The sequence below is a fragment of the Eleutherodactylus coqui genome, chromosome 6 (genome assembly GCF_035609145.1).
Source record: "Eleutherodactylus coqui strain aEleCoq1 chromosome 6, aEleCoq1.hap1, whole genome shotgun sequence".
Lineage (NCBI taxonomy): Eukaryota > Metazoa > Chordata > Amphibia > Anura > Eleutherodactylidae > Eleutherodactylus > Eleutherodactylus coqui.
Genome location: NC_089842.1, coordinates 206,834,674 through 206,852,962, shown reverse-complemented (window position 1 = coordinate 206,852,962; position 18,289 = coordinate 206,834,674). Strand labels below are relative to the sequence as shown.

The 18,289-nt window shown below is 47.3% G+C and overlaps 1 protein-coding gene across 1 annotated transcript in view; it reads right to left on the bottom strand.

Moving 5' to 3' along the window:
- Window positions 1–18,289, bottom strand: part of ZC3H6 (zinc finger CCCH-type containing 6) — a 78,013-nt gene that overhangs the window by 15,391 nt on the left and 44,333 nt on the right. The window contains exons 8-9 of the mRNA XM_066608669.1: window positions 13,318–13,427; window positions 11,500–11,567 (exon numbers count right to left, since the gene is read on the bottom strand). Coding sequence (XP_066464766.1) covers window positions 11,500–11,567; window positions 13,318–13,427 — 178 coding nt within the window. The remainder of the gene's footprint in view (window positions 1–11,499; window positions 11,568–13,317; window positions 13,428–18,289) is intronic.

Genomic DNA, 18,289 nt, shown 5'->3' with positions numbered 1-18,289 from the left:
AAAAAAACACGGGGTGGGCTATTTACAAAATGGTCCAGAGCTGTCAAAGGACCGCCGCCTGCAAAATTTTCCGGCCCAGGGAAGCATCTGCTGTTGCAGACGTATGGACCCTTTAAAATTTAGAGAACGTTTGCAAGGAAGTCCAAGTGGCTGCCTTGCACACCTTAAGTGCTGAGGCCCCGCAACGAACCGCCCACGAGGCCCCCACCGCCCGCGTGGAATGGGCCAAGATCCGGAATGGAGGCAAGCGCCCCTTATCCACCTTGAAATGGTCACCTTAGAGGCTGCTGATCCTTTCCGGGGGCCCCTCCGGAACCACGAACAGTGTCTCCGTCCGCCAAAAATCCCTGGTTCTCGCCACGTATATCCATAAGGCCCTGACCAGGTCCAATCGGTGCAGTGCTTTCTCTCTTGCATGTACTGGAGCTGGACAAAAGGATGGTAGGACGATGTCCTCGTTAATATGAAAGGGTGAAACTACCTTCGGCAGGAACTCCGGGACCGGTCTTAGAACCACCTTGTCCTGGTGGAACGTCATGAAGGGCGGCTCAACCGATAAGGCCGCCAACTCGGAAACCCTTCGGGGGGACCTCTCCAAGTGGTTCGAAGGGATGCGTTAGCAGCGCCTCCAACACGAGATTGAGATCCCACGCCTGAGTGGGAGGCCGAAATGGAGGCGACGTGTGGGCGACTCCCTGGAGGAACGTCCGCATCGCCAGCCTACTCGCAATAGGCCTCTGAAACAGTACTGAAAGAGCTGACACCTGGCCCCTCAGTGAGCCCAGTTTCAGCCCCGATTTGAGCCCTGTCTGCAAAAATGCCAGAATATTTGCCAGCGCAAACCGCATGGGCTGGATTTGCCGGTCCTCGCAAAAAGCGTCTCCAGACACGATAGTAGATCCTAGACGATGCCGGCTTCCTGGCCTGTATCATTGTCTGGATCACTCCTTCCGTGAACCCTTGTCTAGTTAATATCTCGGTTTCAGTAGCCACGCCGTTAAATGTAGTGACCCTGAATTCGGGTGAAAAAGGGGGCCTTGGGACAGCAGATCTTCCCGCTCTGGCAGCCGCCACGGTACGTCGGCCAGAAGTTCTATGACGTTCGCGTACCAAGTTCTCCTCGGCCAGTCTGGTGCTACCAGGATTACCGGCCGTCCCTCCCTCCTGATTTTTCCTTGCACCCTCGGAATGAGAGGGAGAGGGGGAAACACGTAGGGAAGTCTGAAGCCTGCCCATGGAATGGCTAGTGCGTCTGCTGCCGCTGCCTGCGGGTCTAGTGACCGGGCCACAAACGGGCGTACTTTGCAGTTCATCCTGGACGCCATCAAATCCACGTCCGGGGTGCCCCATCTTCGACAGATTGCCTGAAAGACGTCTGGATGTAATTCCCACTCGCCGGGATCCACCGTCTCCCGGCTGAGGAAATCCGCCACCCAGTTCTCCACACCTGGGATGTACACCGCCAAGATGGACCGCAGGTGGCTCTCTGCCCAGCCGAGTATTCCGGATACCTCGCCCATCGCTCTTGCGCTCCGTGTGCCCCCCTGATGGTTGATATACGCTACTGCTGTTGCGTTGTCTGTCTGGACCCGTACGTCCCTTTCCCTGAGACTCGGTCCGAAATGTTGGAGCGCTAGATGTATGGGTCGCAGTTCCAAGATGTTGATTGGAAGTTTCGTCTCGCTCGGGGACCACACTCCTTGTGTCGACCGCCTCCCCAGCGTCCCGTCCCAGCCGGCGCGGCTGGCGTCCGTGGTTAGTACCGGGGCCAGCGAACGACCTCCCTGCACTCTTCTGGGGTTCACCCACCATCTCAGGGTGGCCTGGACCCGGGGAGTTACTAGAATCCTCCGATCCAGAGCTAGTAGGGACCTGTTCCAGTGTGACAGGATGAAGTGTTGAAATGTCCTCGAATGAAATTGCGCGAATGGCATCGCCTCGAATGACGCTACTATCTCACCCAATACCTTCATACAATGCCTGACGGTTACTGGTCTCCCTCGCATCAGGGACCGTACGCTGCCGATGAGTGCCTCTCTCCTCGGTTGGGGTAACAATCTGGTGTTGAACACCATCCCCAAGAACTCCAAGCGCTGCGTTGGGACTAAGCAGGACTTGCTGTGGTTGATAATCCACCCAAATTCCTCCAGTGTCTGTAGAGTAATGCGCAGGCTCTCGAGGTAGCTGCCTTGACATGGTGCCTTTATCAGGATGTCGTCTAGGTATGGGATGGCTACCGCGCCATTACTGCCGCCAGGATCTTCGTGAAAACTCTCGGTGATGTTGAGAGTCCAAATGGTAGAGCCGTAAATTGATAGTGTGTCCCTTGGACCTCGAAGCGCAGGAATTTCTGATGTGACTCGCGGACCGGGATATGCAGGTACGCATCCCTGATGTCCATCAACGACAGGAATTCCCCCGGTTCCATGGATGATATCACGGACCTGAGGGACTCCATACGGGAGTGTCTTGTTTTGATATGTTGGTTCAACTATCTCAGATCGAGCACCGGCCTGGCCCTGCCATCCTTCTTGGGGACTAAAAAGAGGTTTGAGTAAAACCTCTGTCCTCTCTTTTCCGCTGGCACTGGCACCACTACCCCCCTTGCCAGCAGGTTCTCTATCGGCCGCCGAAATTTTGTCGTCCCTTCCGGAGCCCTCGGCACCCTGGATCTGAGGAAAAAATCCCGTGGCCGTGCCACAAACTTGATAGCGTAGCCGACGGAAATGACCTCCTGTACCCAGGCGTCGGCTACACGGCTCAGCCATACCTCCCGAAACAGGGAGAGCCTGCCCCCCACCCTGTTAATAATGGGTGTGGGCCGATCCTCATGCTAAACTCTTCGTACCTGCACCCCTGTCAGCTCTTGCCTGGGAGCGCCAGGCTGGCCTAGCCTTAAAGGAGGGGCCCTTCCCCTGATCTGTTGGCGCCCTTCTAGTCTGAGACCACTGACCCGTTGCCGACCGGTAGGTGAACCGGAGAAACGAACGAAAAAAAGGACCTTTCCTTCGGTGCCTTCTCTCTCCTCGTAGGAACCTGCGGAAGAGAAGTACTCCTCCCGCCTGTAGCGTCCTTATTTAGGTCGTCTAGTCTGGTACCAAAAAGCCTGTTGCCCTCAAAGGCAAGTTTGGTGAGGTCCGTCTTTGATGCTGCGTCTGCTGACCAACCCTTTAACCAAAGGGTCCGTCGTGTGACGACCGAAGATGCGGACGCTCGGGCCACAAATTTTGCAACGTCCAGACTCGCTGCACAGACAAATTTACCCGCCTTTATGATATTATCTGTGGCCTCCAACAGCTCGTTGGGTGGGGCGCCTGCCAGGATGTCCTTACGGAGCTGTTTCGCCCACGCCACGGAAGCCTTGCTCACCCAGGCGGAAGCGAACGTGGGCCGCAGGGCAGTAGCTGCCGCCTGGAATGCTGATTTTGCCATAGCGTCCAGCTTCCTATCTTGCCAGTCTGACAGTGTTGCGACCTCGGCTGAGGGTAGCGCGGCGCCTCTTGACAGATGTGAAACGGGCGGGTCCACTGCGGGGGATGCCGACCACTTCTTCACGAGGTCTTCCGGAAAGGAATATGTGGCCTCCCAGGATTTCCACGGGTGCCTAGACCGTTTATCCGGATTTTGCCATTCCTTTTCTATAGCCTCTGCAAAATCCTGATGAGCAGGAAACATCTGACGCGGCCGCTTCTGCCTCTTAAAGGATACCGTCGCTGGAGGTGCCTCTGTCGGCGCATCAGTCACCTTAAGTGTGTCTTTAACAGCCACCAGCAGACTGTCCATTAAGGTGGCCAGTCTGGATACCTGTTCCTCTTCCAAGTCAGAGGGGGGAAGACACCCCTGACCGTTCGTCCTCCTCCGAACCGCTACTTCCCCCTGCTGACGACCGCGGCTGTTGTGCCTGGGCTGTACTCTGAGAAGCTGAAGAGCAGGAGGCCCGGGAAGGGTCTGGATGGGACCGGGCCGGCCTTGCCGTATACCGGGATGGACCGACTCTCTAGAGCCGTGGGACCCACGATACGAGTCCCTAGAGTGGTGGGACCTGGATGATCTTCTGGAGCGAGGTGGCTAGGCCTGAGATAGCCGCGGCAAAGGATCTAGCCCACTCAAGCTCGGCCGCCTGCTCCATAGGGGCGGCGACGGGCACCGAGGTCCCTGGGGCTGACCGAGCCGGAACACACTTTGCGCAGCGGGATTCCACCTGACCGCATGGGAATTTAGCGTTGCACAGAGCACACGTATAAAATTTGGCCCTCCCCATAGCCTGACTGGAACCCTCTGGTCCGGGGTCAGACATGGCGTAATCCACAAAGACAACGGGGCCCCACGGGGAAGGGGTCTCCTCGTACTGCTGAGAGCGAGTACCTGCAGGGGGAGGGAGGGAACCACGGGGAAGTGCTGCCTCGGCAGGGCTTAGCTGGTCTTGCAGCTGTTCCACGGCTGTCCTCGCCCAGCTGGAGCCTCTGGGTCCTGGCGGTATGCGACGGTTTTCTGGCCACTGGCGCTGGCACCAGGTGCTGCTGGAGACTGGTGCTACCGCCAACGGGCGCCTGCTGAAGACAGGCGCTGACGTGAGGGAAGCCTGGTGCTGACGACTGGCTGACTGAAGACTGGCGCTTGAAGGCTGTCGCTGAAGGCTGACGCTGATGACTGTCACTGCAGGCTGGTGCTGGGACAGGAGCTGAGACTGGCGCTGACATTGGGTGCTGGTGCTTACGCTGGCAAGAGCTCCAGAAAGGGCGCTAATAACACGCTGAAGCAGCTCCCTAGCACAGCAGATCCTGGAGAGGGTACTGCTGCATGGGTAACAGGAGCGACCATCTTTCTTGCCGGACTGCCCCTTTTTAAAACTCCTGCGTGGCGGGAGGGGGTGTGGCCTCCCCGGAAGCCCGGCCGCGTCAACGGAAATGCGCTGTGCAGCACGGAACGGTGGTCGAGAATGGCGCCCCATCCGCCGGGGCGCCACAACTCGTCCACACTTGCCGCCCAGCACTCCTACGGACCCGCCGCCATCAGTCGCGGCCGGCCTAGCCGCACGAACTGCCGCCACAGCCGCGCCACGCGAGCTGCCGCATACAGCCACGGCCGGGCCACGCGAACTGCCGCATACAGCCACGGCCGGGCCACGCGAACTGCCGCATACAGCCACGGCCGGGCCATGCTAAACTGCCGCCCACGGCCGAGCCGCGCTAAACTGCCGCCCACAGCTGAGGCCGGGCCACGCAAACTGCCGCCCCCAGCCGACCTGAGGCCAGCCTCCTGCCATTTCGGTCGGCCTGTCGGCCGTTTCCACTGCCCGCGGCCAGGGTCCCGGTCCTCTGCTGCTGCAGTCTACCTACAGGTAAGCCCTGCAGCCTTTTCTGCTGACTCTCCGGGAGCCCCCTCTGTAAAGACAGTTTTTAGGCCCATACTTAGCCGTGAGGGGTTATCCTTCCAGGCGGTTGTCCTCCGCGGGTCCCCTAATACACTACGGAACGGCCATTCAGAGGGATTCTCCGGGGACGCTGCAGCTCCATAGGGCGGGTAGATCTCTCAGGGGGTCTTTTGGGGGAGGTTCTTTAACAGCCAACCTACAGACCCGAGGAGACGAAGGGGTTGCCACTCTCTGTCGTCCATGTCTGCGTTCCAGCAGTGTCCCTCCCCCAGTGCTCACCGTCCAAAGGGGCGCCACTCCGGAGGGGGGGGGGACACCCTATCGCTGGCGGGCCACAACGCCAATGCACAAAGGCAGGGTCGGGCCACCTTTTCTTCTATGGGTAAGACGCCGCAGTGTGGCGAGGACACCACCTGCCTGCGTCTCCCCCGGGAGGACAGGCAAGCCAGGGAAAAGCCCCGACTCCCCGTAACGCTTGGCACGTCTGCCTCCTGCAGACACTAAACTAAAGACTGATTAGCTGAGTGCCTGCAGGGGGAACATAGCCGGTGGGAGGAGCTAACACTTGTGCTTAGTGTCGCCTCCTAGTGGCAGTGGCTATATTCCATGGTCTGGCTGTGGCCCCCAATGATACGGACGAAAAATTAAATTGCTACTAATACTAATAATTCCCAAAAAACATAATAGAAAAAAATAATAATAAAAAAAAATATATATAAGGGTTTTTCAAAATGTGGCAGTAATAAATGCAGTACATGTCCACACGCTAAAAAATGTACTCAGTTTAGTGATAGTGCTGATAAAAAAAGTTTCAATATCAAACACTACATTTATTGCAATTCTATGAATGTAGTTTACATTGCCACATGTGTGGAGTGCAATTTACATTACATCGGATGCACCACCCATAAACTGAGGACTCGGGTTTCAGAACATCTCAGACATATTAAAAACATAATACGAATCATTCTGGAGTTACTAAACATTTTCTGGAAAAACATGATGGTAAAAAAGATAACGATTTATTACGGGATAGATATTAAGAATAAACGAAAACTACAGGTAGATCGAGTAGAACGTCTAAACAAAAGAGGGTTATTGGATAATAACGTTGGACACGCATCCCGAAAGGCATGAATATGAAAAATGATTTGCTTTATGTATATTATTATTATGCAAATTTTTTTTTTTTATTATTTTTTTTTTTGCTATTATCTTTTTGGGGAATTATTAGTATTAGTAGCAATTTAACTTTCAAAATTACGATCTTCTTTCAGCTGTTTAAGTAATTTGGAAACATCATATGATGTCATAGGCATCACGGAAACGTCGATGGTGCGGTCAATTCTTACCAACAGGGAGTAAATGGTTGAGGAAGTAAGGGTGGCTGGGTCCTTAGGAGGCAGTGATCATGCTATCCTTGAATTTTGGATAAAAAGGGGAGGAAGACCTGAGAAAACTCAGACATCAAGCTTCGATTTCAGAAAGGCAGATTTCAATGAACTCAGGGAGAGGGTAGGAAGAATCCAATAGCTGGATGTTCTAAAGAACAGAAATGCCCAAGAATGTTGGGAAATATTGTGAAATGAGATTCTCAAAGCACAATTCTTAACAATCCCTAAAAGAAGGTAGAATGGGAAGCATTTAAAGAAACCAAGATGGATGAATGCAGAACTTGCACACATGTTAAAAATAAAGAAAAATATGTTTATCAAATGGAAAGAGGGGGGGGGGGGGGATATCTATAGAAGAATATAATAGGGTCTGCAGAAACTGTAGGTCAAGTGTCAGAAAAGCTAAAGCTAATAATGAATTGAGGCTTGCAACAGAGGCAAAAAGCAATAAAAAAGGATTTTTGGGAGTATGTCAAAAGCAAAAGAAAAATCAAAGATGCTACTGGATGCTTACAAGATGAAAATGGTGAATTGGTTAAGAATGATGTTGAGAAAGCCGAACTTTTAAATTGCTATTTTGTACCTGTTTTCTCTCAGAAAGTAGATGGAACATCAACTGACCTTCCATGTACTATTGGGGAAATAAATGAATGCAGGCTATCTATAAGCAGATAGATGGTGAGGGAACACTTAGCAAAGTTACATGAATTCAAGTCCCAAGATCCAGATAAATTACATCCTAGGATACTAAAGGAAGCAGAGGAGATAACTGCTGAACCACGCGCCATAATCTTTGAAAATTCTTGGAGAACAGGAGAAGTCCCAGAAGATTGGAAAAGGGAAAATCTTGTCCCTATCTTCAAAAAAGGGAAGACTGTGGATCCAGGAAACTACAGGTCTGTGAGCCTGTTTTCTATACCAGGAAAGATCTTTGAACAAATTATTAAACAGCATGTATGCAAGTACTTAGATGAAAATGGAGTAATTAACCAGAGCCAGCATGGGTTTGTAACAAACAAGTCATGCCAGACTAATCTAATTTCCTCTTATGATAATATCACTGACTGGGTTGATCAGGGAAATGCGGTATAGTTTTTCTTGACCTTAGTAAAGCATTTGAAAAAGTATCTCATACTATACTTATTGAAAAAATGACCAAATATGGGATTGACAAGGCAATTGTTAGGTGCATTCACAAATGGCTGAGTGATTGTACTCAAAGAGTGGTCATAAATGGCTGCACATCAAAGTGGAAGAATGTATCAAGTGGGATACCACAAGGCTCTGTCCTAGGCCAAGTGTTGTTCAACATTTTTATAAATGATCTGGAGAAGGGAATTGATGGGAAACTGATCAAATTTGCTGATGACACAACGCTAGGAGGATTAGATAACACTAGGGAAAAGAGAGAGTATTCAAAAAGATCTAGAAAAGCTTGCACAGTGGGCAGCAACTAACAGAATGGTATTTAACAAGGAGAAATGCCAAGCCCTACAACTGGGCAAGAAAAATGAAAAAAGCACATACAGAATGATAGGAATTGAGCTAAGCAGCAGCACCTTTGAAAAAGGCTTGGGTATACTAATAGATCATAGACTGAACATGAGTCAACAATGTGATGCAGCAGCCAAAAAGGCAAACACAATTCTGGGATGTATTAAGAGAAGCACAGAGTCTAGATCACGTGAGGTCATTATCCCCCTCTACTCTTCCTTAGTCAGATCTCATCTGGAATACTGTGTCCAGTTCTGGGCACCCCACTTTAAAAAAGACATAGACAAACTGGAGCAAGTTCAGAGAAAAGTTACCAAGCGGTCTGCAAATCATGTCCTAAGAAGAACGGTTAAAGGATCTGGGAATGTTTAGCTTGCAAAAAAGAAGGCTAAGAGAAGACTTAATAGCTGTGTACAAATATCTGAAGGGTTGTAACACTGCAGAGGGATCAGCCCTATTCTCATTTGCACAAGGAAAGACTAGAAGCGATGGGATGAAACTGAAAGGAAGGAGACACATTAAATATTAGAAAAAAACTTTCTGACGGTGAGGGTGATCAATGAGTGGAACGAGAGGTGGTGAGTTTGCCTTAAATGGAAGTGTTCAAACAAAGACTGGACAAATATCTGTCTGAGATGATTTAGCAGGGGGTTAGACTAGATGACCATGGAGGTCCCTTCCAACTCTACCATTCTATGATTCTAATATAACAATTTTGCATTGTGTCCCTCCTTGTTATTATGCTAGAAAATGCATGCATAAATTTACAACTGGATGTTACCCACCTACTCTGACACTGTCCAATGAACGCCGACAGTGCCAGACTCCAGACTTGTGGAGACAAGCTATTTGAGAAGGGCACCAGTTGTCAATAATAACTATTCAGCAGGACAAAAAGAGGAATGGTGCAGTGCAAAGATCAGAGAAAAGACACTCAAGACTTGTTATTCTGTGTTGAATACAAGTATTACCTAAAGCAGACAAGTCAGGAGAGCAGACAGGTCTCCTTTATAATCTAATAAAAAGCGTGGTTAGCAGCACAAACTGGGCACTGTTCTGAGTGAAGCAGATCCAAATTGCACACCTAGAAAAGACCCTGACCCTGGATCCAATTTCAAATCACATCACATACATGCATGGGCAGCATAAATTGTGCAAATAGCATCAAGCATGATGCATCTTTATTCCTCCTCCACACAGGTTCAAGCTGACATCAACCCATTACAACATGTAAGTTGGAAGTTATGCCAAAATATTTTGGAGCAACTGACGTATAATGTCTAGAGATGAGCGAGCGTACTCGGAAAAGCACTACTTGCTCGAGTAATTTGCTTTATCCGAGTATCGCTGTGCTCGGGTCTGAAGATTCGGGTGGCGGCACGGAGCGGGGAGCTGCAGGGGAGAGCGGGGAGGAACGGAGGTAAGATCTTTCTCTCCCTCTCTCCTGCCCGCTCTCCCCTGCTCCCCGCTGCGACTCACCTGTCAGCCGCAGCGGCACCCGAATCTTCAGACCCGAGCACAGCGATACTCGGATAAAGCACATTACTCGAGCGAGTAGTGCTTTTCCGAGTACGCTCGCTCATCTCTAATAATGTCACTTACAGCTCTGCTCTGACAGTTGAAATGCAGTATAATCTTTTATAAAACTAATTTCCAGCCGCTAAAAATGTGAGAAACTCCCTCTAAATTCTTAACCCCTTAGTCACCCGGCTTTTTTGCTTTTTTCCATTTTTGTTTTTTCCTACTCCCTTTTAAAAAATCGTAGCTCCTTTATTTATCCATCGAAGTTGCTGTATGAGGGCTTGTTTTTTGCGGGACAAGTTGTATTTTTCAATGGCACTATTTATTGTACCATATAATGTACTGAAAAACTTTTTAAAAATTCTTAGCGGAGAGAAATGGAAAAAAAAAACGACATTCCACCATCTTTCGGTGCGTCCTGTTTCTACGGCGCACAAACTGCAACAAAAATGACCTGATATTTTTATTATATGGGTCAGTACGATTACTACGATACCAAACTTATATAGTATTGTTTTTGCTGTAGTACATGTATTTTTTTTTTAAGATATTACATTTTTTTCAATTATTTTCTGCGGTCATTTTGTGCGCGCGATAACTTTTTTATTTTTCCATCGATGTAGTTGAGCAAGGGCTCATTTTTTGCGGGATGTCCTGTAGTTTCCGATAGTATCAATTTGGAATACACACAACTTTTGGATCGCTTTTTATTGCGTTTTTTCTGGGAGACAGGGTAACTAAAAAAATGCATTTCTGGCGTTCTTTATTTTTTTTTTCGGACGACGTTCACCGTGCAGAAAAAATAATGCACTACTTTGATAGATCGGACTTTTACGGACGCGGTGATATCAAATACATATTTTTATTTTATGATTTAGATTTTTTAATAATAGGTATGGCAAAAGGGGGGTGATTTAAACTTTTATAACTTTTTTTTTTTTTACAAATTTAAAAAACTTTATTGATCTTTGTTTTACTTTACTTTGAAGTCCCCCTGGGAGACTTTAAGATGCAATGCTTTGATCGCTCCTGCAGTATGACGTAATGCTATAGCATTACGTCATACTGCTTTTTTACAGGCAGTCTATCAAGCCACCCTGTGTGGATGGCTTGATAGGCAGTCTGCTAAGGCAGCCCTGGGGCCATTCATTAGGCCCCCGGCTGCCATGACACCTGCACGGATCCCCCGATCTCACAGCGGGGGGGCCGTGCGGGACCCCCAAACAGCGTTCGGGGGATTTAAATGCCGCTGTCAGAATTGACAGCGGCATTTAAAGGGTCAAAAGCCGCAATCGGCCGAACGGCCGAGCGCGGCTATTGCCCGCGGGTGTCAGCTGTAATAAACAGCTGATGCCCGCGCTGTATGGAGGGAGATAGCGCCGCTACCTCCCTCCATACACATCCTGCAGCTGCAGGACGTAAAAACACTATGACCCGGTCGTTAAGGGGTTAAAATTACAAAACCTCCAAGCGCACAGAAGCCGACTAGGCAGAACCTGACAGGAAGAAGTCTCTATTTTAAACGATAAAGCTTCTTTTGACTTGCTACGGATTTTGATGCAGATCTGTAGCATATTTCATCCTTTCAATTGGATTCAAATTGAAGGAGTGAAATGTGCTGCAGGTCTGCAACAAAATCCACAGAAAATCAAAGTGTGAATGCACTCTTGGAGGAAACATCAGAGGTTTGGAAGATACTGAATCTCTGAAACTCACCCATGTCTTGGAACGTCTTCCAAGTCCTCCTCGATATCATGCTGAACCTCCTCTTCAGTGTTTAATACCTGGAGAAAACATCGAGAATGTAATGTATAATACTGCAAGTGACACTTTGGGCATGTTGACACCAACATTTCATTGGCAGATCCAAGCAGCATTTTTCCAATGTGTATCTGACAGTTTAACCCCTTAGTGACGGAGCTTTTTTGCTTTTTTCCATTTTTGTTTTTTCCTACTCCCTTTTAAAAGAAAAACGTAGTTCCTTTATTTATCCATCGACGTCACTGTATGAGGGCTTGTTTTTTGTAGGATGAGTTGTATTTTTCAATGGCACTATTTATTGTACCATATAATTTACTTAAAAACTTTTTAAAAATTCTAAGCGGAGGGGAATGAAAAAAAAAAAACAACATTCCACCATCTTTCGGTGCGTCCTGTTTCTACTTCGCAGAAACTGCAACACAAACGACCTGATATTTTTATTCTATGGGTCAGTACAATTACTACGATACCAAATTTATATAGAAAGTCGATGGCGCTGTCACTAATGGGTTAAAAACCTTTCGTCTATCCATAAGTGCCCACTGCACCCACATACCTTACAAAACATACTTTTTAAACCTGCTCTGCCATATGTACATGTGGGCTGAATAATCTGGTGAGTATCCCTACACCATAACAGCCGCCCCAGATTTCTTTGGAACCCAGCCCCTGCAATTTCATTGAAGTGGATGACACCCACTGTATCATCTATAGGCCAGTGAAGATGCCAATGTCCTAGAAATCAGAACAGGACCGATGCACGTGTAGAGGAGCCTAACCTGTCATGATTCATCAGGCTCCTCTGTGCATGCGCTGGTCTAGCTCTGACTTCTGTGACATCAATGTTCTTACTGGCTTGTGGATGATGTACATCATTCACTGCAAACAAAGGTGGAGTGGCTGAGTTGCAAAGTCTTTGGATAGCTGGCATGGTGCAGTCAAGCTGATCAGATTGTTTACCCCTAATTAGCATATGTTGCAGGGCAAATTTGCATTGGGTCATCCAACGTGGTTTATGCACTAGAATGGCTCCAAGAATTGTCATATCAATTTTAGATTACAATAGCGCAGATTTGTGCTTTATGAACTATGGTATTTGTATAGCATTCAATAGAATGATAAAATGATGTGGATTTCATGCCTGAATTCGCAGTGAAATAACATTGTGTGAACAAGGCCTTAGAAGACTATTATATATACATTTATATTTTGCATTTGTTTATAAAATGCTTTCGAGCGATTCAAATCATGGCATATGGTGCAAATATCTTTAAAGGGCTATTCCAGGACTTATTTTTTATTTTTGCTATTAAATGACAGGTTATCAATAGATAATTGGGAACCCACCGCTTGAATCTCTGCTGATCATCCATATTGCCAGGTAGTTGCCATTGCTATCCCATTGAATTCAATGGGAGCTGCACTTGCAGTACCAACCCGGGCTGCTGCAGTATTGTCAGCGCATTCTGCTTCTGTGCTGACCACGGTGATAGTGGCCCCAGGAATCAGTTGATCAGCAGGAATCTGAGTGATGGATCCCTGCTGATCATCTATTGCCAGTCATCAATAGCAAAAATACAAAAGTATCGGAATACCCTTTTTAATGGGTATGTTCTACCTGCTATGATTGAGACAACCTATTTAACTCCCACCATTAGTATATTATGACTACGGAGAAGTTTGTACAATCTTGTACCTGTATCACAAAAACTAAAATACACATTATAGTACCTTGTGTGGTTCCCTGTGTTTGCTGCTGCTTTAAACACTTACCTTGTGCAGTAACTCTCTGGTTTCATCATTAAGAGGGTCATGAGAAAATTTGCAGTTGTCTCCTTGGTAACACTTTGTCCCAGTATGGTGAAACTTACAAGGAAATTCACGTATGAAACAAAATGCTAAGGAAACTTAAATAATGAGGCCATGACATGCACAAGTCTATAGTATATGTGAAAAATAGGAACAAAGTTTAATAGCTAATTGCTTTGCCAGTAATTAGCGATTAAGGTTACAGGCCTGATGTCTGAAGCTGCTCTCCTCTGGTGTACCCAAGACAATACTTAATGCTGTATGTTCAGGCAATTCAGTATTCAATTATGGACACTGTATGAATCCAAATCAGCATCCACACACCTTACTTTAAACCCACTAAAAAGTAGAGTGCGGATGGTGATTTGGATCCACGTAATGTCACTATGACGACAGTTCAGAAAGCGTTGTAATAAGGACACCAGAGCAATAACCAGCATCGGTCATGAAAATTGCAGCGCAGTTAATCCAACAAAGTAAACTTTTCTATAGCACTAAATGGGCCTTTTATATAACACTTCCAGCAGATGGGTTCTTTTGGTGGAACATCTGGACCCAGTGACAGGCATATAGTTATTGTCAGACAGGAGGGAACATCGGTCAAGAAAGCTGTGTAAGTGAACAGAGCATTCCAAAGGGTATTGTCTGCTCAGCACAGGCGTTGCATAAATATGGATCCCGACCTCAGCAGCCTACTGCAGTTTTTCACAAAACTGTAAACATCATATGACTTGCATTAAGATGTTTTATATCTGAACTAGCTGATATACCCGGCCTCGCCCGAGTTAATTTGATACAGGTGTTTACGTGTAGTTTGCACAGAAAATTTTATGAAGTCAAGGTTACTTTAGAGTAACCGAGGAATAAAATATGTATACACATAGATGAGCGTTAGATTCTCCTCAGACTGCATGTACCAATGTCCCTCTGCAGAATATGCCACCCCTCCCACTCTCCTCATTTACAACCTAAAGAATGCTTGCGCCAAATTTCACGCTTGTACAACACAGAGAAGTTACATTACATAGGGGTGCACTTACTTTTGCACTTAACATTGAATAATTGAGTTGTGACCCCTTTACTTTTCCTATTTAGGATCTAAAGAATGTTTGTGCCAAATTTTATGTTTGCACTACACCGGAAAGTTAGAGAATTAGATTAGGTACATCACACAGCGGGTTCTCATACTTTTGCACTTAGCAGTGAATTTTGGAGTTGTGACCCTTTACTTTTCCTATTTAGGACCTAAAGAATGCTCCTGCCAATTTCATGTTTGTGCAACCCTGGGAAGTTACATTACATAGGGGTGCCAATACTTTAGCACTTAGCATTAAATTATCAAGTTGTGACCCCTTTATTTTTCCTATTTAGGACATAAAGAAGGCTTGTGCCAAATTTCATGTTTGTACGACATCGGGAAGTTAGAGAATTAGATTTGGTACATTACACAGGGGCGCCATATACTTTTGCACTTAGCATTGAATTTTCAAGTTGTGACCCCTTTACTTTCCCTATTTAGGACCTAAAGTCTGGTCTAGACAGAACGATTATCACTCAAAAAAATTTTTGAGTGATAATCGTTGTTGTTCTTTTTACAGCGCAAGGTGATCGCTCAAACGTTGAGCGATTTCCTTGCACTCAGGGCAGAGGATGTAGAAGACAAGCGGGGTGTCCGCGTTTGTCTTCTGCATTCAGCGGTTCTTTGCTCGGAGCACGAGGCTCTTATACAGCCAAGCGCGCCGAGCGGGGTATGGAGAACACAGCTGAACCGCTCTGTTCTTCATACCCTGCCTATCTTCAGGGAGCGGGATACAGCTGAAACTATAGTATCAGCTGTATCCCACTGTAAATTCCTGATAACTGATTGCTGATCTTTTAGGATGCTGAAAGATCAGCGACAGCTTAACGAAAACTGCACAATGTCAGTGCAGTTAGACACAATGATTATTGATCAAAAGATGGCTTTGAGCGATTTTTGAGCGAAAACCGCTGTGTCTAAAAGGGCCTTAAGAATGATTATACCAAATTTCATGTTTGTACGACATCGGGAAGTTAAAGAATTAGATTTGGTACATAACACACGGGCGCCAATACTTTTGCGCTTAGCATTGAATTTTCGAGTTGTGACCCCTTTACTTCTCCTATTTAGGACTTAAAGAATGCTCCTGCCAAATTTCATAATTGTGCGACATAGGGGAGTTAGAGAATTAGTGGCGAGCTAATCAGTCAGTCAGTGAGGGCTTTCACCTTTATATAGATATATTGATATGAAAGGTGCATACAGTTATAAAATTGTCACCACATTGCATATGTAGTTAGTTGATTCCAAATGCAGACCGAGGCATAAGAGGCAGGAGACGGCGTGTCTATGTCATCTGATATATAAGCACTGACAGTTTTGTAACTGCATATACCACCTTTGATATTAAGATATAAAACTTGCAGCTTTGTGAAAAACTCAAGAATCATAGAGCACAGTTATCACTGTCATTTAATTGTGAAACTCGTTTCACTCAATCAAGACCTAGCGTGTTTGTGCCTTAATGACAAAGCAAAATTTTGGAAATCTGGCATGTGCAACTTTGACAGAAAATACCTTTTTAAAGTAGGGGTGTCTAACTTTTGGTATTTCTGGGCCACATTGGAAGAGTTGTCTTGGGCAACACAATAAATGCACAAACACGATGTAGGGCATTGTCCTCCACACTACCCCCATCCCCCCCCCCCCCCCAAGTCCTTTACACAATTCACCATAAAATTCCATAGTCCTAAAGCAATCCCTCATTGTCCTCCACTGTGCCCCCAAAGAACCCCCATCATCCTCCAAAAAAACCTCCATCATGCTTCCTCAACAAGCCCCATTATCCTCCAAATAACGTCTGCTGCCACTGCCAGGCCATATGGACTGCAGGCTGGAGTCAGGTCTCAATCTGCATGCAAGCCTCAATACGGAAACCTGTCCAGGCTTACGTGCAGTTTGCGGTCACAGGCCTGTTTCTGCCACCAGGGAAGGGAGACACATTGGTGGCTGGCCAAGGTGAGACCAATGTCTTTTGTTCTCACCTCTATACTGGATACTGGATAGGAGTGTTCAGGACCTTGGAGGACAGGAAGATGAAATCAACGCTGCATGCTGGACCTGGAGTGACTGAGTGAGTCAAACAGTCACAGAGCAAGTGCCATTCTGGGCTGCATGCAGGCTCGATACCTCCGCTATAAAAATTCTACTCATCCAAGTTATCCTGACATTTTTTCATCACATGTTGTACTTAATTTAGGTGGGAAAAGTAGACTAATGCGATCTGTGTACATTAATTAAAAACAACAAAATTGAGGAAAATGGTTAAAATTTGCCATTTTTTCAACTGCAGTATGTCAAATATGTACATACATATTGTAATAATTTTTATCAGATAAGAGGATTTTTTACTTACCGTAAAATCTCTTTCTCGTCTCGTCATTGGGGGACACAGCAAAGACAGTGGGATATAGCTTCTGCCACTAGGAGGCGACACTAAGCACAAAAAAGTTAGCTCCGCCCTCTGGCTATATCCCTCCTGCCAACACCAGGCTAATTAGTTTGTCATGCCAGCAGTTGGAATAGCCATGCAGGAACAGAGAGACAACAATAGTTAGTCATATGACACGTTAACAAAAAATTTCACTGTAATGAAAAACACGCAGCACCATGCGCGACTTAAAGAATCCGAAGTCCGACCAGGACCACCAACTGTGTCATAGAAAGAAAGAAAGAAAGAGGGGTGGGTGCTGTGTCCCCCAATGACGAGACGAGAAAGAGATTTTACGGTGAGTAAAAAATCCTCTTTTCTCGCTCGTGTCATTGGGGTACACAGCAAAGACCGTGGGACGTCCCACAGCCGTCCCCGAGGGTGGGTACAAATAAATCATAAGCGCATGCGGTCAGTTTACAGCCGTCTGTAAAACCTTTCGACCCAGCGAAGCGTCGGCTGATGCAAACGTATGTATTTGATAAAATTTAGAAAAGACCGCACTGGTCGCAACACCACCTTATCCTGGTGAAAAAACCATAAAGGGTGGTTTTGCCGACAGCGCCGCAATCTCCGAAACCCTACGAAGGGAGGTAACCGCCACCAGGAAAGCAACCTTCCAGGACAGCAAGCGCCACAGTACTTCCGCTAATGGTTCAAACGGATGGGCCTGCAAGGCGTCCAGAACTAGGTTAAGGTCCCAAGGTGGCACCGGAGACCGGAAAGGGGGTGCCGTATGAGCAAATCCCTGTAAAAAGGTGCGCACCGCCGACCTTGAAGCCAAAGGTCGCTGAAACAAAACTGACAAAGCCGAAACCTGTCCCTTAAGGGAGCTGAGGCTCAGGCCCAAGTCCAACCCGTCTTGGAGAAACGACAGGAGACGGGCCAACGAAAAAAGCATCGGGTGCATCCCTTTCTGTTCGCACCAGCAAAAGAATGTCCTCTACACCCGGTGACATACTTTCAATGACGACGGCTTCCTAGCCCTAATCATCGTCTGGATAACCGGGTCTGAGAAGCCCTTTGCTTTTAGTACCGCGGTCTCAACTGCAACGCCATCAAACGCAGTGCAGCCAAACTTTGGTGGTAGAGGGGACCCTGAGAGAGTAGATCCTTTCGTAGGGGTAATCGCCAGGGCGCGTCTGCTACCATGTCCATGAGCTCAGCGTTCCACGTTCTTCGCGGCCAATCTGGGCTATCAGAATCATTGGTAGCCCTTGCTTCCTGATCCTCCTGAGCATCCGAGGAAAGAGAGGAATTGGTGCACCCCCAGCCCGTCATGCTGGCGACTGTAGCCAGCAACTGCCACTGCAGGGGCAGGAACGACCTGCCCTGCTGGATGCGTGGTGAGTCCAACCACCACTGGAGTGACAGCTGAACTCCTGGTGGAAACCTTATCTTCCCCTCGAGGGCTCGCGCTAACCTGT